This window comes from Grammomys surdaster, unplaced genomic scaffold (genome assembly GCF_004785775.1).
Source record: "Grammomys surdaster isolate TR1022 unplaced genomic scaffold, NIH_TR_1.0 189, whole genome shotgun sequence".
Lineage (NCBI taxonomy): Eukaryota > Metazoa > Chordata > Mammalia > Rodentia > Muridae > Grammomys > Grammomys surdaster.
In genome coordinates, this window is record NW_021604634.1 from 6,078,705 (window position 1) to 6,104,268 (window position 25,564).

At 34.5% G+C, this 25,564-nt stretch overlaps 1 protein-coding gene across 2 annotated transcripts in view; it reads left to right on the forward strand.

Annotated features, from left to right (window-relative positions):
• Window positions 1–13,156, forward strand: part of Neto1 (neuropilin and tolloid like 1) — a 111,249-nt gene extending 98,093 nt beyond the window's left edge. The window contains exons 8-11 of one of the 2 annotated variants that reach the window (XM_028768950.1): window positions 6,159–6,272; window positions 9,817–10,375; window positions 11,272–11,346; window positions 12,179–13,156. In XM_028768950.1, coding sequence (XP_028624783.1) covers window positions 6,159–6,272; window positions 9,817–10,375; window positions 11,272–11,332 — 734 coding nt within the window. In that variant the 3' untranslated portion in view covers window positions 11,333–11,346; window positions 12,179–13,156. Of the gene's footprint in view, window positions 1–6,158; window positions 6,273–9,816; window positions 10,376–11,271; window positions 11,347–12,178 lie in introns of those variants that run through there. The other variant, XM_028768951.1, reaches the window with a different exon arrangement.
• Window positions 13,157–25,564: the final 12,408 nt, after the last annotated feature.

Genomic DNA, 25,564 nt, shown 5'->3' on the forward strand with positions numbered 1-25,564 from the left:
TGTGTGTGTGTGTGTGTGTGTGTGTGTGTGTGTGTGTGTGTGTGTGTGAGAGAGAGAGAGAGAGAGAGAGAGAGAGAGAGAGAGAGAGGGTGTTTCCTTATCTGGTTTAGGTATTGGGTGATACTGGCTTTACACAAATGAATTTAATAGCTTAGTAGCATTATTTTCTTTTCTACTTCATGTGCTATTCTGAAGAATTTTAAAGTTAACTCTTTTTTTAAAGGATAGGTTGATTTTAGTTACCGATCCATCCAGCACATTCATTGCTCAGCTCTTTCCCTTGCTTGTTGCTGATCTGTCTAATTTCTTTATAACTTCTTGATTTAATTTTAGTAAGTCATTTAAACTAGAAAGTTACTCATTCCTTTTATATTTTCAGTTTTTTTGAAACTTTTTTTTTTCAAAATGTGTTCTAATAATCCTCTGAATTTTGAAGGAGACTAGCACGAACATGGATAGGGGACAGGAAAGATTAAATGATGGATGTAGGATGTGTATTTCAATGGATATGTCAGGGTACAGTAGCAGTACGGTATGTCATTATGAACTTAATCACTTTGTGCTACAAGAAATTACCAACCAATTAGCCAATGATAAAATGAAACAAAAAAGATAGAGAGTGAAGGGGAGGTAGAGCTGTTTAGGAACAGGGTGAACATCCATTTCCATGACTCTATTTAGCCATATTCAATTAGGATGCTAATTAGCATTCCAAGTAAAGAAGCTATATGGGAATTCAAATGCTCAGGGCAAGGCTGCTTCTCAGACAATTTCCAGAGCCCAGGTGAATCCTGAGTCAATGGCTTAAGCTAAGAATCAGTACAAATTAATGGGGACCTTGTAAACAATAAGCCTAGGTAAAAAGAGCATAGAAGAAAAAGGCCTGAGAATGTAACCATAGATGCTTCTAGAACCTGAGGTAGGGGCCTGAGACCACATAGGAAATCCTGTTAACAAAACAGATCATGATTATTGCTAAGTCAAATCAACTGAGATTTCAATCACACAAGCCTTTTGACTGTGTATTTGTCTATCAAATATAGATCAAATACAGATACATAGTACATAGACATATTCATAACTGTGTGAAATATTTCCTTCAAAACAACAATCAAAGAGATACCAAATCATCTTAAAGATTAGGAAGTTTTAATAAATCCTTATATCTAAGAAAAGTTTTAATAAACCATTGTAATCAAGGGTCATAACCATTTAATTCAAGAAATAAAGAGAAGTTTCAAATGTTCTCAGGACAGTTTCCTTCTCTTCCTCTTCCTCCTCCTCCTCTTCCTCCTCCTCCTCCTCCTCCTCCTCTTCCTCCTCCTCCTCCTCCTTTTCTTCCTCCTCAAATGTCTGAAGGAATTTCCACTGATTTAGAGGTGCAGTATATGACAAAGCAGAATTGAACTAATCAGAAGAATGTGCTCTGCGTGTGTGAGGTGTATATCACCATGCTGTGTGAGCTCTGGAGTAAGCAGAGGTTAATTCTCTTAAAACATAATTTGAAGGACATAAATGGAAGGCGTGCATGGGGAGAGACTAGTACTGAAGCCCACAGTCAAACTGTGAGATCAGTCTTTATTTTTTTTCCAACTTTTTTTTAATTTTTCTCCCTTTACCACAAAACAAAGTAGAAGAAATGATTAAAACTGCCAAAGTAGTTAACTGGTAGAACATGTATTAGTCAAACACACAGTTTTAAAACCATGTTTGGAAACAGACTCCTTTCCCTCAGTTTCTCACTGTCATATGTCAATTGCATGACTGACTTTATATACTCCTGATAGATTTATTACCTCAGAAATGCAGGGAGTTGAAATATCAGCATCTCAGAAAGACATATTTTATTTCTCATTTGATGTACTATTTACTCAATTTTTGTCTATTTGAAGAAAGAAAAGACTTTAGGAGCCTGACAAAGCAGTTACTGAGTTCAGTGTTAAAATAGTAGCTATAAATCTAACACCTCTTAATTATGGAACCGAAACTCTGTTCCTGAACTCAGGAGACAATCAATCTCTTATTAGTTCTTCGATTTTATAAAATATGGATTTTAGGATAAGTAAACAGTATCACGATTGGGCTGTGTATCTTTTTTTCACTACCTCCTTTCGAATGATGCATAACACTGTTGCTGAGGATCCTGTTCATTTGCTACTCTGAAGTCAACAGACTCCAGGTGTAAGGATGCTCAGAAGCATTTAAACGCACTGAGGAAGCTTCAGTGAAATGTGGAAGAGGCCTGCCACCTTGTGGACAGAGTGCACACACTCAAATTCACGCAGGATAGCAGGAAAGCAATAGTCAGTAATCACATTTTACGCTCATTAATTATTTTTCACTGAAGAGAAGTATAGATGTCCTAAGAAAACAGCCATTTAGATCTCACAAAAAATGAAATGGTAAATTGACTTTTTAATTGATAATTTATACTTTTTAATGAAAATTCAAGTGTTTTCACAGAGTATATACATCCATGTAAAAACAATGCAATGTTCTCAAAACGAGATAAACAGAATATAATTTCAGTGAATTCTCAAAATAACCACTAGAAATAACTGATATTTTTCCAACATATTCGTTGTACATTTTCTACAGAATGTTTGTGTGATGACTTTGCTATTTGAGGAATTCCACACTAATCTGTATTTTCTTAGGAATTAAGAAAATGCCTGCTATAATGAGGTTATAACATTGAGGAGCTAACTCTTAAATTTTAAGTTATTTTCCCTTCTAAATAACAAATGAAATTATTTAAAGTAAACAAAGGTAAGCAGGCTCCCAGCAATGAAACTCCCCTGAAAACTAAGTCCTGTATGTCTCCCCTGGTTGACACCCAGGCCCCAAAACTCACAAGGCTCTTCTTCTACCTCTCAAGTGAAAAAGTTATGGGCAATTTTGTGCTTCTATATAATTTAGTTTGAAGTATTTGAATGAATAATCAGTGAATAAAAGTTAACTGCACTGAAGGTTTTTATAACTGACCCAAAGTCTAGATATACTATCTGTTTTTCTGAAAATTTTGAATACATTTATCACAATTAAAAGGCAACATTGTCATTTTAATCAACCCACAATTCTGCAGGATCTCAACATTTTATTTTGTACAGATTGAGGTTAAAAACCATATAAAATCTTTTCTAGATTAGTCAATATTGTTTCTTTCTCTTTTTTTTATGTTTTTTGTTTTTCAAAACAGGGTTTCTCTGTATAGACCGAGCTGCCATGGAACTCACTCTGTAGACCATGATGGCCTGGAACTCAGAAATCCATCTGCTTCTGCCTCCTAAGTGCTGAGAGTAAAGGCGTGATCCACCACTCCCTGGCATCAGTATTGTTTCTTAATGATGGAACTTGAATATCTGTTGCTACTGTTTAATAATAAAAAAATACATGCTATTTTGATGTTCTTGTTAAAATGTAAAAAGCAGGATATCAGAAGTATACATGTATACTTAAGCTATGGTCTCTTTAAAGCTTTATTCTTATTCATACATACATTCTAAAAGCTTACATTTATCTTGGTATTTAATATGGATAAGCTCTATTTTTGCTTTTTGATAGAACTGAAGCATAATATCTTAAATTGTGGCAATATATTCAGGATATAAAAATAACTAAAAATCTTGTTTGTAGTATCGTCCAATATACCAATATGCCTTCTCACTTGGTACAAGGCAGTGATAGCTCAGAAAAAAAAGAAAGAAAAAGAAAACAAAAAAGCAAGGAAACAAACAAACAAACAAAAGCATTTACTTTCCATATTAACAAGTCACTTTGGATTATGTTATGTATTTCCTCGAGGTTGCAAGACTGTTTTCCCTAGTGTTGATTTTTTTGATACAGAGCCAAGGATGACCTTGACCTCCTGACCCTGCTCTTACTGCTTCCCCATTGCAATGTTTAAAGGTCTTGCCAACATCAGTTCTGCAAGCTCTTAGCTTAGCTCTCTTATTACCTCAACACAATAAGACAGCTGACATGTATTTGTCATTTGCCTGCATGTGACACACAGTATCAGTTTCACAGCCTTTAAAGGTTTAAAGATTTAATTGTTGAATCTCTGTGGTAACATCCATGACTCTGCTTAGATAGGTGTACATTGAAACTGGCAATATCACGATACATCCATTTAAGCACACACAGGTAAGAAGTGGTGAACCAGGCTTCAAAATCAGATGTTTTGTATATCTTAAGCTATGCTTCAATGCTCTCCTCAAACAGGTCCCAGGTTCCCCTTCACCCTTTGGTGCTGGGACAGAAACCAGTACTTTTCACCTGTTTGGCAAGCCCTCCCCCAATGAGTTACATCCAGGTCTCACAAATGTTTATAATATCTGCATCCTTACTATACATCCTATGCATAAAGAAAACCCTACAATCACCCCATTTTACAGATGGTAGAAGAGTAACTGATATGTTGGCCAGCTCAATTGTTGAAAGTTTAAAAGAGGTATTTTGAGAGTTTAAGAATGTCCTACCAGAATTCCATGCCAACTCTCTCTGTGCCGTACTATTCATAGTAAACCTGCTTGTGCCCGAGGAAACCATGACTCCCCTCAGCCTAATGCTAAGCTCCCTCGTTGGACACACCCAGTCCTAGCCTGGTGTGTCCTAAGAGAATAATGTAGTTTTTATTCTATTTACAAAATGTAGTTTTAGTTCAAGTACTAACATGTTATAGAATGCTTTATAGTCATGGTCCTGGTTTTGTATTTTTCCTGTTTGTTTAGGATCTATACAATGTGTGTGTGTTTGTGTGTAAGTGTATCACCAAATATATATATCAAGGTAGATGATGGTAATTCTCATTGCTTAAAGATAAAATATTGGGATAAAATTTATTGACATTTTTGTATTTATTGTGTTCTTAGTAAAACCACAACATGTAATAACTGATAAAAACATTTTGATTAATAGTTTTCCAATCAGGAAGCATTAGAAAAACAAAATCACACTATTACTATTTGACATATCTGTCTCAGCATTCTTCACAGTACACTTTTACATTCCCTCATCGCCAAGGTAAAAGGCTCATCTGATTCATAAATTTAAATTTTTTAAACTAACTCATAATATAGCAATTATGATATTCGTAAGGCATTATGGAAGGCTAAGAAATAGTCAAGCATCTTAAAGGCATTCTTTACTAGGTAGACAGCTATAAACCAGAACATTTTATCAATAGCATTTTACACACACACACACATTTTGAAGTCACTCTAATCTATGTGCAGAAAGTGCCTTTATATTTTGTGTATAAATTGTGCAAAGAACCGTTGCCATTCTCCAAAGTCATTACAGTTAGCTAGAGAAACTCAAATTTAGTTCCACATTATAAAGCAAATCTTTGCAAAAATATAACAGATCATTAAATTTTACATTAGGAAAGATTTACACACCTCTTAATAACTCACTAACCTTATAATGTGTTAAGCATAACAATTACAAAGTGACTCCCACAGGATCTCTGCTTCCACATGATATTTCATGTATTTTAAACATTATACAAGGAATCTAGAGAAGATCCGAGGGGGTCGGAGCAGGGAGCACGTGAAGCTGCTTGCTCTGAATTGGTTGTGTTGGCTGTTGCTCAGTCTCTCTCTCTCTCTCTCTCTCTCTCTCTCTCTCTCTCTCTCTCTCTCTCTCTCTCTCTCTCTCTCTCTCTTTCTCTCTGCACTTGTAAGAGGATGAGCAGAATATGCATTTTCATATTTTTGATGTTGGTTGTTGAAGATTATTTTAATTTTTGTTTCTGGATTTCTATAGCTTTTAGTTTACTTATTCAAAAGTGTTGTGGGTTTTGTTTAATACATATTTTTTCAATACTGTTTTTCAGACCACTTTGATTGGTGCTTTTGTACAGTAAATCTACATTTACGTATGTAGAATTTCAGTGTGGCATATGCCCAGGGAAATTACATAAACTTTGCTGTATTGTGTGTACTGATGAGAGTGGAGGCATTGTGTCCTTCCAGTAATCTGACCCTCCAGTGGAGTGCCAGTCACCAGGGTTAAATGATCATTGTGGCAACTTTTTGAGAAATAAGTAACGTATCTTGTCGAATGCACATACCAATTGAGTTGCATTGAAGAACATTGAATATGACTTTCTCTGTCTTGTTGTCTCCCTTTGTCCTCTGTTTTTTTTTCTTTAGCTCCCTGTGAAGGCAACACTTTCTTCTGCCACAGTAACATGTGTATTAACAACACGCTAGTCTGCAACGGGCTCCAGAACTGTGTATATCCCTGGGATGAAAATCACTGTAAAGGTAATGAACTCAGAGCTATAGAATGGGAAGGAACTGTACCTGCACCAGTCTTAAAAAGAAATCAGAGGATGTGGATTTGTCTATTTTTTCATGTGTCTTAATGTCAGTTTGTAAATAGTCTCAGTGTCTGGAGATTTCCTCATTTATATGGACAATGGACTTTGCGTACATTCTAGAACATTAAAGATATCTCAGGAAAACTTGCAGAGCCCAGTGGAGAAAAGAGGGATAGCCATGGAGAGCATCACTTCTCTATGACTCCATCTTACCTTCTTCCATTTCTCCCAGTCTGTTTCATTTGTTTAATTTGCCCAATACATCTTTTGCATGTGCACTAGAGATAAAATATTTGGAAAGATAATTTCTGTTCTCAATTGAAGCCACTTCTATTTTGTTAACTAAAATACTTTTTCCTCTCCTACGAAATAGTTCTCAGTGTCCTTGCCCTGGGCACCAGTCAACAACCAATGTACTGGTTATTTCAATAGAGCTTGTTGACTGGGATATGCTCCGTTTTAGTTAACATAAAAGCATCCATTATTAAGGCTGAATGGTAAACCCTATTCAAAGGAAGATAAACAAGGAGCCATTTTCCAGTTAAATTTTAGGATGCTCTATCAAAATACTTCCTGGAAAGAGAAGCAGAGAAACCCTGTCTAATACCCACTGAACCACTGAGTCAGTAAGAAAAGTTTGTCTAATGGAAACTATTTTGATAATTAATGTTAGTCATTATTTCTGTGTAAGGAACCACCTGGGAATATATAGGAAATTAAATACTTTCTGATTTATCCTCAGACCTTAGTGAAAGCGAGCAGCCTTAAACATCAGTTTGTTGGATGGGAGAGTATGCTACAGAAATAAAAGAACAATCAAGAGAACAGGATGGAAAATTCATTATAACAGCACACTGCCTTTACTTCAGAGAGTTAAACCATCCTTGAAGTCTTAATGAATTTTCTAGTGATAGCAGAACTTAGTTATGATCACTAGTGATTTACTAGAATTGGTTTTGTGGCTTAGCATACACTACACCACAAAAGTGAGTGCATAACTTCTGATAATGGGCAAAGTATTTTATATCTATATATCTGGTAGGTTTAGATAGGATTGTATGTCTTCTAATTCCATTGGCTAATCTGTGACTTCTGCAGGACTCAAAGACAATATTACATTTTTCCTCATCATATAATACTGCATGACTTGCTTTCCATTCTACATTTATAAAGCTTCCATTTCATGTAGTTTTTGAACCCATGAGTGTGTGAGTTGTTAAACCTTCTCCCAAGTTACCTTCTTTATCATCATAAGATGATATAAAGGTTTAGTTAACATACTTTGTCTTAAAGTGTATTTATTTGCATGTAACTTTCTTTGACTAACATTTCACTCCTTTTAAAATTCATACTTTTTATATAGGAAATGTTTGCCACAGTCAATGAATATTGAATATTAATTTTCATTCTTTTTAATAGTCTCTGTATTTCATTAGATTATTTAATGTGTCCACATACAATGGTATTCATACATGTCAGTTTTTGTTTTCTAAATGCCTCATGTATCTTTTCATCGTTTTCTCCCTTTATAAGGTCTACTAAACTAAATAGGCATGTTGTACTGTAATATGTAATTTTTTAGTGTTTTCCAATATTTTCTTGTTTTACTTTTACTGGGTTGGCCTAAGTGTTTATCCTACACACCTTAGCTTTTATGTATTAGGCTGAAAATTCTCATGAAAGGTAGAGCTTTCTCTGTACATATTCTATACTCTTTTTACTCATTAATTTGTATATATTACAATCTCAACAACTCATAGTAATACTTAGTACTTTATTTCATTCTCCTTTCAGGGTGATAACAGAATAAAGGCAGTCTATATTAGTATAATTTGCCATAAACACATTTTGATTACCTTTTCTGTATTGATTAATTGTATTTAGGGATTTTCCCCTGTCACTGTGTTCTTCTTTTATTATAAACAATGGTTTATGTCCCAGCCAACTTAGTTTTACTACTGATACCAGTCAACCACAGCACTATGAGGTATAGGTTCTATAGTGTAATGGTAAAGACTTCACTACTTTTTTATAAAACAGATTACTGAATATGAGGAAGACAAATATGTCTGCCTCTTCCTTCTTAATTATTTGGATTTGCCTTGGCTATGGTTTTTTTACTTGTGACTTAAAGACCTTTTTAAGCTGGGCAGTGGTGATGCATGCCTTTAATCCCAGCACTTGGGAGGCAGAAGCAGGAGGATTGCTGAGTTCGAGGCCAGCCTGGTCTACAGAGTGAGTTCTAGGACAGCCAGGGCTACACATAGAAACCCTGTCTCGAAAAACAAACACACAATCATTAATTATTTACCATTTTTATTTGATTAAATCTGTTAGTGATTTTGTTTCCATGTTTAAAGCCAATTTACTGTAGTATATAGTTATTTCTGTGATTTTTAACTTGATTTTACAGTTACTTGAATCTATGAGCATGCATTATCCTAACCTCTAAGGCTTATCAACCACATGATAAACTGTGCAGATCCTTTCTCTCATATCATTTTCCCCTGGTTGATTTTTTTAATTTCTTTTTCTCTATAATTTTAAAACCTCTAAGTCTAGGTAGGTCTTCTATGTTTATTCTGCTTTGACTTTTTAAACTTGGATTTATATTTTTATCTTGAATATTGGAAGCTTTGAACTTTTGATTAAAACTATTTGCTCATATGCCATGGATGTCCACTGTTCCTGGAAAACCCTCACACATTTTATTTTACTTTATTGTATTTTATGAAATGGATTCATTACTTTAGTCCTTCTCTGAGAAGAACTATTCATAATTTATTCTCTCAACCTCTTGGACATGTGAATACTATCTCCTAAGCACATCCTCTCATCCATGTCTGTATGGGTTTTTTTATCATATATGTTTATTTTCTGACCACTAACAGGACATTTCCCATATACAAGCATTTAATGCTCAGTTTTTATGATAATTTTATTCAGGAAAATATGGACAAGTTCTCTTTCTATCATTCCAAAATGTCCACTGTAATTTTGTGTTGAATTATTCTTGGTATCATAATGCTGTGTGTCCTATCACTACAGTTTTACTTGTTGAGCAAATATAGAGAGAAAACAGGTCTATCTATTCCTTATTGGTTCAGTACTTTAGAGATCCTCTTATGACTCAGTAAAGAAAACAAATCATAGTTCAGGAAATTCATAAACATTGTTGTAAGTCTTATGGAAAATTTCCCATGAATAAGTTATATGAACGTACATATATAAATATGCACACATGTTCATATTCAAAGGAGGGATGGAAGCAACGGGATGGTTAGTTTTAAGGATGGAAAATAGAGCCATGGTGAAAATAGAATCTTAATTTTGAAGAATTGCTGTGTGGTAATTTAAGGCTGTGAAAATTGTATGCTCAGCCTATTTTGCTTTAAAGTTTTGAATTTGCATTTTGAAGGTGATATTAACACATGGTGGGTTGTTTCTCCTCTTGTCTGTCTGTTGTTTTCACTCTCTCCTACCTACAGAAAAGAGGAAAACCAGCCTGCTGGATCAGCTGACCAACACCAGTGGGACGGTCATTGGCGTGACTTCCTGCATTGTGATCATCCTTATTATCGTTTCTGTCATTGTACAGATCAAACAGCCTCGTAAAAAATACGTCCAAAGGAAGTCAGACTTTGACCAGACCGTTTTCCAGGAGGTGTTTGAGCCTCCTCACTATGAGTTATGCACGCTCAGAGGAACCGGAGCGACAGCTGACTTTGCAGACGTGGCAGAAGACTTTGAAAATTACCATAAACTGCGGAGATCATCTTCCAAATGCATCCATGACCATCACTGTGGATCCCAACTGTCCAGTGCGAAAGGCAGTCGCAGTAACCTCAGCACAAGGGACGCTTCCATCTTGGCAGAGATACCCACCCAGCCAGTCAAGCCCCTCATCCCACCCGTGAACAGAAGGAACATCCTGGTCATGAAACACAACTACTCACAAGATGCCGCAGATGCCTGTGACATCGATGAGATTGAGGAGGTGCCCACCACAAGCCACAGGCTATCCAGACACGAAAAATCCGTCCAGCGGTCAGTATCCATAGATATTTGATGGCAACTGTAACTGAAGACGGAAATGCTGCCACAGCATTGAGCTGTAGTCTGTCTTCATGCTCACTTGCCCTGTGAATGATAGTGTGCTAGTCAGGTCCTTTTATATCCCATACATTGGCATGCAATGTACACGTGTGCGATGACACACGTGTACACAGACCAAAGATTTTTATTTTTGTATATATGAAAACTATTTCTACACAAATGGGGCACTTTGTTTATGATAAAGATTTAGACAACTAATCTGCCTTCATATTCATAGATGTTGATCTTATCAATATTTATATATTTTAGGACATAAAATAATTTTCTGAAACTGTTGCGTTACCAAGATAGCTATGCCATCTTATTGAACACTTTTAATTCAAAATATTTTTCTATAGAATCTATTAACTATGCTAAGAAAATAAAGTATATTTTTTCATATAACATATTTATATTACAAATTATATTTTATAATATTGAATGCTAAAATAGAGAAAATTTATATTTAAATACAGAAATCAGGAGAGACATTTTTATTCATTTATACATATATAAAATATCATGTGTTATATGTTAGTATTCTTAAAATGAGTAAAAAATATTTGGTCAGAAAATTTGAAATTAATAATGTATTTTTAAATTTCAAAACACATCAAGTTGAATTATGCTGTGTATGCATGCTTACTTTAGTTAACCTAATTATATAGACATATAGATTTTATTCGTAAATTCTAAACTAATAAATTGATTTAACATATTGTGCATGCTGCTGTAAAACCATTGTTCGCATTGGTTTATTAACTTTAGGAATGTTCATAAAGAAAATATATGTATTTATATTTTGTGCAAATATTACTTTGTTGAATGAAATAGCCATAACATTCCAGGTTCTGCCTCATTGGGTCTCTAAGCAAACATGAATCTGAATACAACACAACTAGGGTCTAAAACGAAAACTCAAGGTAAGCAACTGCCCTTGGCTCCTTCTCCCCTTGTCATATTCTATTTTGTTCTGTTTGACTATAACTGTCTCAGTATTTCAGGGCATGTGGTTTGTTGTCATTATTTCTTAAGCTATCTATCTCATGGCATTTCATATTTAGTTGTCTAGTAGATGCAATAGTAATGGAGTGACTATTCTTAGGATAGATAGCTTAATAATAAATTTTAATATTCTTTCATCAAGCATTATTCAACAACAGAATAAGCTAATATTCACATTGTAAGACAAAGACAATAAAAGTAACAATGTTTCCTCAAAAACTAGTGCAAGATACTTATGTTTTCAAATTTTAAATATAAGAATATTCACTCTTAAAGTAACTAAAGTAAAGAGTGGCAATTATTGATATAATTTGACTATAGTCTATTTGATTGCAACACCAAATATTTGGTAATATTCATACAATTTATGTAGCTTTTATTTTTGCATGAATAATTAGTTTATCTCATTAAAATTAAATGTGGCATGTTGATCAAATGTTATGAGATAAAATTTGAATGTTTTAGTCTTTAAAAGCCTCATAACCTTCAATTGTCTACATGTGCATCTATTTGTCATGAAATATCACACTGGTTTTACATCTTCTCTTTGTAGTCTGTGTTTATTTTACTCTAATTCATCTCCAATTAAATTTGCTTCACAGCTAATCTCCTCAAAACTCCTCAAGCCTACCAACTGTTCTTGAATTAGGAGAACGCAGTCCATGCTCAGTATGACCTTAATAAGTTGGTGTGTTTGTCACATTTTTTTTTTCATTGGGAGAAAATGTTTTAACTGTGCTTTATTTTCAGAGAAGAACTATTTATACAAACATGGGGACTGTGAAAAGAAAATTCCGTAGTGAATTGTGAAAAGTGGACATATTTCTAAATTCATTCCACTGCCTTTATCCAAACTTAAGAGTTACAGACATGTGTTATTCCTTCGGCAAGACTCCCTGCTGCTGCACAATGATGTGTCCATTTCCTAATTTGGTTGCTGATCACCAAGTGCTCCTTAGGTTTTAAATACATTCTGAGATATACGGAAACTTGAAGAAGAAATTAGTTCCTGATTGAGACTACCCCAGCTTTATGTTTACTGTCAGCTTCACATTTGTTTGTATGCTGTATGTGTGTCTTTGTTACATGATTGTACCTATGTGATCTGTAGGAAAAGAAAACAAAACACAACTTTCGGTGAACTTTGTGTTACATGTCCATTGTTTTCATTATATAGACTGCTTTAGTGCGTTCCTGCGTGATTGTGAACAATCTGCAGTGAAAAATTCAAACGTGGATCACGAAAACACTATCTAGAGGTTCAATGGACTGTATACACCTGTTGTTTTATTATAATTAAATTCAGTAAAATATCATGAGTAAAATCTAGATTGCAATAAGACAAATCTCTCTCTCCCTCTCTCTGACTTTCTCTTTGTCTCCCCACTTATTGTTTCTATGTATCCTTGCTTTCTGTTTTGTTTTTACCAAGGAAAGATACCGAGTTTCACAAATGGCTTTTTGAAATTAGTTATTTTACCATTCAAACTCTACAACAGAATTTTGTTTGATTAAGCACTTAGCAATATGACTGAACTGACAGTTTGAGAAAATACCCTTGCATGTCAGTACTGGATATTTAGGTTGGAAAAAAATGCCCTCTTTATTAAACACATTGTAAAAAGCATGCATTCTCAAATACTGCTGTTACTGTTCCATTTCTTTGTGTCATATGCTTGCTACTTGTAACTTTTATATAAATATATATAAAATGTATAATAATTTCCTAATTTGAGTTAAAAGAATTGTTTCTTCTACTGTTATAAAAAGCAGAGTTACATAAGTATATGATTTGTTACTTTCAACATTCTCCACTCTCTAGATTACAGGATGCCGTTTGATACTGAGGCTTACGTCCCCATATATTTGATTTTTAACATCTTACAAGTATCTCCTTTTATATTAAAAGTCTTTCTAAGTCAATTCTTAAAAGTCATAGACCTTTTTGTGACTGAACTATATCATTCTGAGTTACCTCTTACCCATACATACCTATACCTGAATGTTTGATGGTTACAATAAGTTTCATACAGAAAAACTAAATCCCTTATAGCACATGAAAGGTTTGTTGAATTATATGCATCCCCATAAACACTAAGTGGATCCTGTTTAAAATAAAAAAAATTGTATGCTTAGGCAATTAAACTTAAAATTACAATTACAGTAAAACTGCTTACTACCTTCAAAATAGCCAAATTCTCAATAATAAAACCAGGACCTTCAAATAGCAAAGAAATATGGTCTAAGACAAAGTTTGTCAGTAGCTGGAGCAGCATTTACAATCTAAATGGATATTCCTTGTCATGTGGACCTAATAGGAGGCCAACCCAGTATATATTACAGTATAAATAAAAGGAAAACATCAACAAGTAAATGGAGATAAAGTAAATTGTAATAAAAAATTAGCTAAAGAAATAAAGCAATTATTAAATATTGGAAACATAATCAACTTGCCTTGTGGAGTACTTGCAGCACACAGATAGAAGCACACAGTTGTTGACCTGGAATCCCAGCTATCTGAAGACAGAGAAGGGCACGTCTAACTAAACTAGCTTAAAGAGAGAAGGCTGAATTCAAGCGCCCCTTACTTAGAAAACCATGAAAACTGAGTGAAGAAGACGCTCTGGGTCGACTTCTGGCCAAGACACACACACACACACACACACACAAACACACACACACATAAACACACACAGGTATGTACACAAACATCATACATGTGCTCATAAAAGGAAAATAGCATTCAAAGGATCACTTTGAATTAATTTGACAAATTGTCCAAGAAGAAAATGTACTGGCGTATTGAATATTATCTTCCTCTAGCAAAATACATACTTTACACATGTCCTTTACCCATTTTGCTAGTCAAATTATTTTTACCACATGTAATGTTGTGCCCATTAATTAAAAGTTGGCACTTCAGATTATCATTTAAATTAGTTCCACTATTTTGTCATCACTTTATAAGTCCTCATTGGACATGATTAACCTTGAATGAGGAATCTGAAAGACTTGATATATATGTCCCTGTGTGTTTCATTCCAAACAATGAAGTCAATTAAACTGAGTAGATAAACCACCATGCACCTGTCATGTAGATTTACAGGTTTTCCCAATTCTTTACAGATCTATAAAATCCTACTGATCAACTTATTCTCTACTTAAATGTATTTATGCCTCAAACCCCCTAAACAGATACATTCTTTTTTTACATCAAAATTAAGTATAAATTTAAAGATGGATGACTCACATGTAACTGCTATATGATTACTCCATGATAAAAATATCTCCTTCTTAGCAGACGGATCTCCTTGTAGGTGATGATCAATTAACTTACAAGTATGGACTTGTCAAGAAAGGAGATGCTAGGATTACTGCCCAGAGTACTTGAGGTCAGTGGATGGCTGCATTAGAGATGCTATCTTGTAATAGAGATGTGAGAGTCCAGAAAAAGCTTTCAAGTATATTTTGGAGCTCCTTATAGGTGCCTTCAGAAAATCCAATATTGAGGTTTTTGAACATTAAAATACCTATTAAGTAAGTAAATGAGACTTTATTGCTTTAATATCAACCTTTGGACAAACTTAAAAAATAGCACTTTCAGTGGAAAGAAGTGTTCAAGACCATCACACAAGTTTAACAGTTAATATCTTATTCACAAAGGGAATTCAAATAAACTGGCATAGTAGGTATATTGATTCAGTGAGCTCTTTTTAAATTCATCACTATGTAAATTTGTTGATTCAGTCTTTAGAATCTTGGAGGTCTCCTGTGTTACGGGAAAAACCCATGTCAGACTGAGTTAAGCTTTGTAATTCTGTCAAAGGGCAGTGCAGTTTCTCAACACAAGGTTCATGTTCTGGTGTCTAATTCTGATTTTTTTCTGTACCTGTTTTTATACCTCGGATATTTTATGCATCATTTCACAAAATAGACATGATATTTGATTTGTCACAACTTGATTTAGTCAGATAATTAAAATGTGCTGCAAGCGTAACTGGAGATCAATGTCACAAAGTCTTTAAAGGAGAATCAACCCTGTCCTCGAGATCCTGATTCTTTTTCCTATTTTTGGCCCTATTAAAGATATTTCAGAGCATTGAATAGATTAACAATTCTGTTCCCGAGATTTTAAGTTTGATCTTCGACATCATGTGAATATTCTCTTAAGCTTTGCATTAGCTTCTTCTGTATTCCCCAAAGAAAGTCAAGATTTTCTTACATTAAAGGTTTTGCTTCTTTTATTTTTAGATTAATTATGAATTTCCCTGAACTACAAATATTGAAATAAGTTGGATAACATTGTTCTGAATCTCATCACCTTTGAGCAGCAACAACAAACAATGCACCTTTTTTCAATAGTCAAATAAATTGTTTGAATGATAGTAATTCTTAATTCTGGAGGGAAGTGAAATAAATAAGTTATTTAAAATTCATCTGAATCCTAAATGGATATAGTAAGGACAGTGAATTGTTTTCATCTCATGAGCAAAACAGTTAGTTGCTATGCATACATTGCTATGCATCCTCCATTAAACATTTTTTTATCATTGCTTAATGAGAAAGATGCAGACAAGATATCATTAAATAGGTAAAACAATATGATAAATGGAACTTGAGTTAATTAGTTGTTTCTTATCTCTTTAGTTAACATTCTGTATATCCCATTTAAAAAGACTGGAGAAAGAAAACTACATAGCAATTTTAAAAAATGTGTTTTTAATCACTTATACAACTCAACAATTCCAAAGCAACTTTTAATTTAGAATTTTAACTATTTATTTTGTAATGAGTTTACATTGTTCTAAAATTTATTTAACTAAATTATATTATTTGAGTAAACCCATCAGAGAAACAAAGGGAAGAAATATAAGTAAGTAATGTCAAGAACAAAATTTAGGACTTGCCCCGGGACACCAGGTTATGTGCTTTCTGTTGTTTTCCTAAAGAGGGACATGTTCTTCTCTAACATTCCTTCATTTCCCTATGTCAGGAAACAAATGCAAAATCAAGCTTCATCAAGCTTCTGTCATTTTCCTGGAGCATTTAGAGAAGTCCCTCATTCATGTGAACCAGCATGATCACACCGTCACTTTTCACTTTGGGAATCATAACAGTTTTGCATTCAGCACATTCTTTGTCCCTGTCATCTATTTTCTTCAACTGCTGAGCCATGCTCTTTTCCAGCCATTCATTGAAAAATTGTTTGGGGGTGTCTCTTACTACTCACTGATACTCAAACAAAACTTACAGCTGACCAAGGACATATGATGTGTAAGTTATTTAAAATAAAAATATTTCTTTTATATCACAATATTAAATTTGTGTTCTTTATTCATTTTCTCTGGAGTTAATCTTATATAAATATTGATAGATTTTTTGGGGGGAGGGGATGTCTGTGCAATCTGTATGCCAAAGCCTCTTCTTCAGCACTCTGAGGAAAAGGATAATGGTGGAGACTGGTGGAAGAATGGTGCTTAGGAGTATAGAAAGATGACACTTCCACTCATAATGTTTTTTACCATGTTATCCATCTGGAAACACTAATTAGATTTCCTTGGGTCTCTCTCATCTGTAAAACAAAAAACACAATTGACTATTGAGCAAATAAAATATAGTTGATATGGTATAATTACGATGTGAGAATTTGAAATATGAGAATAGCATTTTCTTAGGAGCACCAGAAGAGTCCTCTTTAGTGTAAACTTCCTAAAAAGGGAGTGAGAGACACTATTGGCAAAAAATGCAGGAAAACATCTGTATATATAGTAATTAGGTCATGAACAGGCTTGAGGACATTTCACTTTTAGATGGTAAGTAAGTAAGGGTTACAGAAAATATATTTCAAAGAATAGACAGAGTTGATGCTGTGTTTCTGAGCACACTAGGTGCTTACCCAAGAGTTTGCCCTTTGTTCAAAGATGAACTTAGTATATTTTGGGATGGTGTGAATAGATACTTCTCTGAAAACAGTATGCTGACAAAAGTATGGTAAAAAAGCGACACATACTAAATTCAATTAATACAATGGATAATAAGACATTAAAGTAACAGTTGGAGAGGCAGGAGTATGTCTTGCCATTCTATATATTTTCTATAATATATTAATTCCATGTTTATGGTTAATGAGGAAACATACTGAAAGTCATATGACAAAGTCCATTCTCAGAGATTTACATTAAATCTATTCCTTGTTCACAAAAAAGTGTGATTCTGTGAATGAAACTACTGCAAACAGTGTATATTATTAGCTTTTGTGCAGTCAACGAAAATGAAGTGATTTATAACTTTTATAAAAGTCTGTAAGTGGTGAGTTCATTTCTTATACTGAACTGACTAATTACTGCAGTGTTTTCCACCAGCGTGCAAATATAACTCTGTTAATTAGTGTACTCCATCAAGAGAAGTTGATACATATCCATATGGCCCCATAATTTTGTGTTTACTCATCTGTAAAATCTGTATTATAAAAGCTTCTTTTCACCCGAAAGTGTCAAGACCAAATGATCATGTACTGGAAGATATTTTTTATATTCTATGATGCATTGTAAAATAAACCATTTTTCCTAAGTTGTTTGTAAACTTCATTTTCTAATTGACATGGTGCCTACACATCTATAAAAGACAGCAAAAAAAAAGACATTCGCTTCTCATGTCTGGATAAAACATGTAAATTCCAGAAGCCACTGAATCTGACATTCTGTGGATGTCATCCCCACCAGGGCAGATTTCTTCGCATTTTGGTATCAAATACTGTTTATCATTAGTGAGTGTGAGCAACAGTGGAAGCCAGGCCTCTTAAGTAACCCCAATGACATAGTTGTCAATTTGTTCACAAACCTAAACTTAGAGAGGAGAGTTCTATCTTCGACCATGGACAATTGCTCCATAGTTCTCCAGACATAAAGATAGTGAGGAAGGTAAGTATAGACTCGTGGCCATATTTATGACATGACAATGTCATATGATGCCATTGATAGTTTTCCAACAGTTTAGATTTTAGTTGTAGTTTGTACTGCATATGTTAATTAAGGCTTCTTGAAAAGCTTCCTTGAAAGCTTCTCAATTTTACTTTGTGACACAGGAAAAGATAAATATTTTTGAAGGAAGTCTGCACAAGAGAAACCAATGGCACAGGTAAAAACATAAAAAAAAAACCACAGACAGCATACAAAAGGTTTTACTTTCCTCTATTTTTTCTGTTTCTACTCTACAGTGGAAAGCATCTCTTCTAAGTGAAACTTTCATATCTATATGAATGAGTCATAACTGATTAAAACAAGTGTACTGACTCTGTGATCCCAATAACTTACATATTTCATATACAACAGATCAGAGGCTTATTTTGTAACCTGTCTATGAGATTTACTTTTCAAAAGATGAGGCTATGTAACCACATTCGAAACTCACATTTAAAGCCCCCTACTTTGAATTGCTCAGATTCTGCCAAGTATTTTCTATCACAGATGACCAGGTTAGGATCAGCCATTCAATGGCAACCTCACCTATTAGAAGCTTCAGCCAGAGGTCAGGAAATGAATATTAAAGATACCCTGAGAACATCAAGATTTGTTTGCTTGCTTGTTTAACTCTGCTTTTACTCATTACACCTGGCTATTCTGCATATGAGTCCCAGATTGACTGAACACCTTGAAGTATTCTCCAAGGCCCCTTTCTAGTTATGTAGGTTTTGAAAGAGCTCTTCTTGCCCTCCTTGTTTCCTCAGGTCTAGAACCTGTGGGGGGAAACTGACAATTATCTCTATGTAACAGTCAAATCTCCTGTTTGTTTTTGCCATTCACCCTGTGTGATTGGTTCCACTAATCTTTTGACATATTTAATGTCTTTTATACTTTTAAAACTATGGAACTAACAGTGAATTTTAATTGATTTCCTTTTCCTTTCCTGAAGACACTGTGAAATTCTTTCTCAAGATAATTTTGCTTAATTTATGACAATTTGCCTAGCTGAGTATCCTATAAGAATGAAGTATTTGACAAGGTTATTTATGGAACATTCACTATGGACCATAAAATATTCATTTTTATTGCTGCTTTACATATTCCATAACAAATATACATCCTCTTCCTATGGGTAAATTGATTTTCACATCTGTTTTTAGGCACAAGTTCTTTATACTAAAATGGCATTCCTGTGGAAGAGGGTCATCTCCATTGGTATCTCTTACAGTCTGCTTTAAGTCCCTTTGTAATCCATCTTGATGCACCACAGTAGATTTTTAATAATTTTTAATTGTTTGAAACTTTTATACATTTACAAGTGTTTTGAACAAATTTATCCCATTTCCCTCCTTTCAAATTTCTTCTATACCAATCATTTTCCTTTTCAGTTTCATATAGTCTATTTGTAAACTTATTTAGTCTACTTCTAGCTATCTGTATATGCATGAGTAAATAGAACTATGTACTGAAGTATGACTAGCCTCGGAGGGGTTACATGCCTTAAGAAAGCTGAAATTTCCTTACCTAGAATTCATCAATTAACACATTGATCAGCTAATGGGGAACCCCTCCTCCACACATTGAATATTGATTTCCTTGATTTTGGAGGATTTGTGAAATCACACTTACTATAAGCAATGTAAGTGATGTCCAGTAATGTTCGGCACACACTGTACTGCATATAGCCATCGTTTGTATCTCTTACAATGTTTCTGGTCTACTTACATGATGATCCCTTAGCCTTGGTAGGAGAAGGTGTGATATAAATGCACCATTTAATGCTGAGCACCCCCATCGTCTCTTGGTCTTCTGTTTTGGTTAGTTGCAGGTCTTTGTATAAACCATTTATTGCAGAAGAAAATTTCTCTGATGAAGGGTTTAAAGATGTACTAATCTATGTGTATAAAGATAAGAACATAGGGATCCGTTTATAATGTCCACTTAGCAAAATAATAATGTTATGCAATGCCCACACCCCAGGCCTACAACTTAGCAAGTCACTTGGTTGAGGTCTTAGTTAACAGTACCCACACAGTTATAGTGAACTAGTCCTTAAAAACAATCAGAAAGTAGTTGCTTACACATAACATTCATTCTGTTATCATACTGGTGTGATTTCTTTCCAGATCACTCTTGATTGTATCTTTCAAAGGTTCACAGCTGAGTATGACTATTGACTTATTGACTTGTACCCTGGCAGTATGCATTGCAGTTTCCAGCACTGCTGATGCACGCTAGTGGGAATGAAGCTTCCAGTTTAGTAGCAGCTTGATTTCTCCATTTTCTGTGACTCAACTATGTTCTGTCTTCAGTAATACAGACATATCAAAGTTTGAAGAGTAGACAAGAGCAAGAGCAACAGCTTATAATGTTTATTTGCAGGGAGCATGTTCTTTGGGACTCCACTGACCAATGACTTGTCAAGTGATAACTCATATCTGGTACTGGATATTTAATTGGTAGCCTATAGTGCCTAGAAACCCCTTGGTAGGGTAATACCAATTACACTATTTTCTCATATAAATATGTACACATTTTAGGAAATTTTTATAGTACTAAATTTACACACAGCTTGTTAAAGGGTCTTTAGTTTAGTGTCTACTTCTCTCCTGTGCAGCCTGCCCACTGCTCATCCAATTTAACCCATTCTGCTCCATGATTTTTCTTTCCTACTTCCTACCAACTACATTCCATTCCTCTTACATTACTAACACCCATGACCCCCTAACTAATTTCTTGCCTTCTATGGACATTTCCATTGAAGTACATATATCTAATGGTTCAAAGATACAATTCACATTTTTCATTATTTCTTTATTCTTGATATTATAACATAATTAAATTAGTTCTCCTTACTTTTCCTCCTTGCTTCCATATACTCCTCCTTGTTATCCTTTCATTTCATTAGATATTTTTAAATTATTTGTTGTTACATACATATATGTATTTAGGAATATATATGTATATTCCTAAATATAAGTTGTTCAGTCTATATAATATTACATGTATGTATTTTTGGTGGTGAATACTTGCTATTTGGTAATGAGTATGTTCTTTGCAACATTCATCTTTGAGAAAGAAACATGTGTCATTTGTCTGTGGGGTCTGGGTTATCTCAGAATGATTACTTCCAACTTCATCCATTTAACTGTGAACTGGAAAAAGTCTTACAGTGGAATACTATTCCATTATATATACTTAAGCACATTTTCACTATCCATCATTTGTTGATGGGAATTTAGAGTGTTTCCATTCCTTGGCTATTATAAATTGAGCAAAACTTAACATAAATACGAAAGTATATATTAATAAAAAATTTAGGCATAGGCTCAGACATGGTATATAACAAGATTATATGTCACATCTATTTCTAGCATTTTGATGAAACTACACACTGATTTATATAATGGTTACAAGAGTGTGCGGCGCGCATGTAGTGTCTCGCCGGCAAGAACGCGCACACACACACACACACACCAGAATCCTTCCGTATGAACACGTTTATTCCCAAAAACCAAAATGGTGGAAGAAGACGAAGGAGACCTGGGAAGGCACTGCTTATAAACCCTAGAGTGGTGTATTCACCTCTGATTGGCTGCTTACTCGTTGCGCGCCAAACGCCGTGGGATGGGCTTTAACTTTGGCGGGCTTTTACCATGGCACATGCGCAAATTACTTGTTTACTAGGAAGAATTATGGCTGACAGCGCCACCTAGCGATGGCAGACTTTGCCAGCACCTGCCGCGGCTCCCAACACAAGAGTTTGTTCTCCTAGCTTCGGTGAATAGGTATTACCAGGCCAGCACTTGTACAACATTTGTAATTTTATTCTCATTAATTCTAAATGTGGCAAAATGAAATTGGAAGTTTTAATATATGCTTCCATGATGTCTGAGGATGTTGAAAACTTTTTAAATAGTTCTTGAATATTTTTCTTCTGTGAATTTTCCGTCTAATTCTATGTTCCAATTTATACTTGAGTTGTATTTATTATTGGTGTTTAGTTTTTTGAATTCTTTGTTGTTCTAGATACTAACCTTCCGTCAGATGTATAGCTGATTTTTTTTTTCCTATTTAGCAGGCTGCCTCTTCTTTCTAATGACATATTCTTTGCTTTACAGAAGTTTTTGAGTTCAATTTTACTCTTTTCTACAAATAAAGTTTACTTCAAATTTCTTGCCCAGTGAATGCCTGCAGTTGCCTTCAGGGGCAGCCTAGAGAGGCTGTTCTGGTTTTTTAGAAGTTATAAAGCTTGTTCTGAGAGGATTAATAGCTTTGACATTAACTAATCAACCATAGAGCTTGAAAAACTTAAAAATATAAAACCTCAATATTTCACAGGAACTAACCTTGAATCAAATCACCTGATGATAAGCGTTTTAATCTATTTAGAGTCAATTGCCATCATACTGTTATCTGCAGCAAACAGACAACTGAGGGAGGCTGATAGAATTCAGTGAGCTTTGACCCTGTCTGTGGTCTGTTTAAAGCCGTGTTTTCCCACAGCCTAAGAATATATGAGGGTGAATTTTATTTTACCCTAATCAGATGAAACCATAGCTTCTTTTCACCAAATTCATTTCATACAAAAATATTCTTATAGACACTGGCATGCATATACATATATACATATGTATGTATATATCCTTTCCATAGTAAATTCTCATAGTAGAGTTAGCTCATTCTGAAGGAACAAAAAGAAAACAAATATTCATTGCTTTTGAAATGTAGACAATAAGCAAATAGTTCTATGTTTAGTAAATATAACAAATTAAATGTTGCATCTATATTATGCACAGTGTCAATTAGTTTACCAGTTACTTCTCATGAAAGTGCTGTGAAATAATGATTTTCAGTATTATTTTACAACTGATAAACTGAAACCCCAAACTGTTTAATAACTCTCCCAGTATCATAAATCTCATAAGTTCTAAGGCTATATTTGAATTTTCAAATTAATGTAGATAAAATGTAGACTTAAGGATGACTGGATTGCTTCTCTTTACATTTCCCTTCATTCTTCAGAAATGGAGAGAAGCCAATATTTACTCTTGACTACCACATGGGCAAGTGCAGAGAAACAGATGTAATAAGAAACCAAAGAGAGGCCAAAATATCTTTATTCTTTCTGTTAAACACACTGTACCAATTCTCCTAGTATCTTTTTACTTTTTTAACCTTATAGGCAACTTTTTTATTGGACATTTTATTTATTTTCATTTTTATGTCATCCTATTTCCCCATTTCCCTTCTCTAGAAACCCCCTACCGTATCCCCCTTTCTCCTTTTTGCTTTTATACGATTTTAATTACATGCAAGTATTAAGGTCAGTTCTAGGTTGAGGAACTAGTGATACAATAGATGCAAATAGTCAAGGAAGAAGCAAGACAATAAACACAAATAGTCAAGGACCAAGCAAGGCAATAAACAAAATTCCATGAATACTCCCTTAATCACTGTTTCCAATGGCTTATCAGGATGACCAAAATATCTGAGCCAACTTCCCTGTCCTAGCACACAGTCGTTTTCATAGCTGAAGCCGACTTCATTGTTCTGGTCTAAGATTCCTGCCTGAAATTACTTCTTTGTTCTAGCCTAAGATTTAGATTCCTGACTGAAATTACTTCTCTGTTCTAGCCTTATGTCAGATTCCTGCCTGAAACCTACTTCTTTGTCCTTGGCCAATGTCATATTCCTGCCAAGCAGCCCATTTCCTTGTCCTTGGCCCATGTCATATTCTTGACAAGCAGCCCCAAAAGCTACCTGCCTCTCCTTCCTTTTTAATTCATAAGCAAGACTGAGCCTGTCTTAGGTCATTCTGCCAAGAATGCCTTCCTTACCTGTCGTGGAATATACATTATAAAAAATGCACTTTTGTTTTAGGTTGGTAAGGCTCTGTGCAGAATCTTACCAGTCCTTGGCTTGCCAGCTTGTTAATTTAATAGCCTTCAGGTTCAAGCGATGTATCTTGGCTACCAACATGTTGATGTTGTTAAAGAAAAGCTTTAACGTGATGGGCAGAAATAAATTATTCCCAGGACAAAAAGGGCTAGCATGATCAAGCTCTATGTGCCATTCTTGAAGCTTGACCAAAATAAAAATATTTACCTCAGGCCATTGGTAATTTTATCAGCATTATCTGCTGCATCAATGCTCAGGAGAACAGCATTCTTTAAATTCATAGGCTCATTATCATAAGTTAAAACATTCAGAGAGGTGTTAGAATTATGCCAAATATACTGAAATTGTCGTTAAGCTTTTTCCTAATAATGACTACCACTGTAAATTTTAGAACTAACCTGAATCCAATGGAATTAGGCATGACACTCGAGATGGCTCCTTACTCTTAAACTCTGAACCTCCTTCCAATAATTAGAATAAGATATACAGCATAAATCTGTTGTTCCAAATGCCTATCCAAATCCTTTTGTATATTCAACACATTAGTAACATTTTTTGGTAAATGATTAACAAAAGTTGCTGTCTTAACTTCTTGTGTAAAAGCAATTGCAGAAGCAGTGGTGCTAGCAATTAATGTAATTAAAGCTGTTATACCAGCAATAATCAAGCCCACAATCCTCTTGCTTAAAGCCTGATTCACTTCTCCGAATACTTGCGAGTTTTTTTCAGAAGACCAAGGTTCTGTGATGCTCAGGGCAATAAAACAAAAGCTGGTTGAAAGACCTCTGTAACTAACACGCAGGATTTCAACACACTAACACAATTATAAAGTGTGTAATCAATGCAATTTACAATAAATACTGTAGAAAAAAACAAGCAATTTTAACTTGACAATTAAAAGAGCCTTAACACATGTCCTAACACTTGTTTGAAATCTAGATCCTGTTCCAACTGTATCTCTTGCTAACATAACATGACAGAGAACTGTAGCTAAATTCCAAATATGTCTCTGAAAATGTCAAGAACCAGACTTCCAAATAAAGACTTTTATTTCCAATATTGGATTGATTTCTATACCAGTATACAATTGAGTCCAAATAACTGGTCACATTTAAGAAAAATACAAGAGTTATTATAACTTCTCTTTTTGATTCTCTGTTCCACAAGGTCTAAAAACAGGGGTATAGGTAAGCAAAGGTGGGTGGGAACATATGTCCCAGAAGGTGGGAGTGTGTGTGTGGGTTAAGGCACACCCTCATAGAAAGTGGAGGAG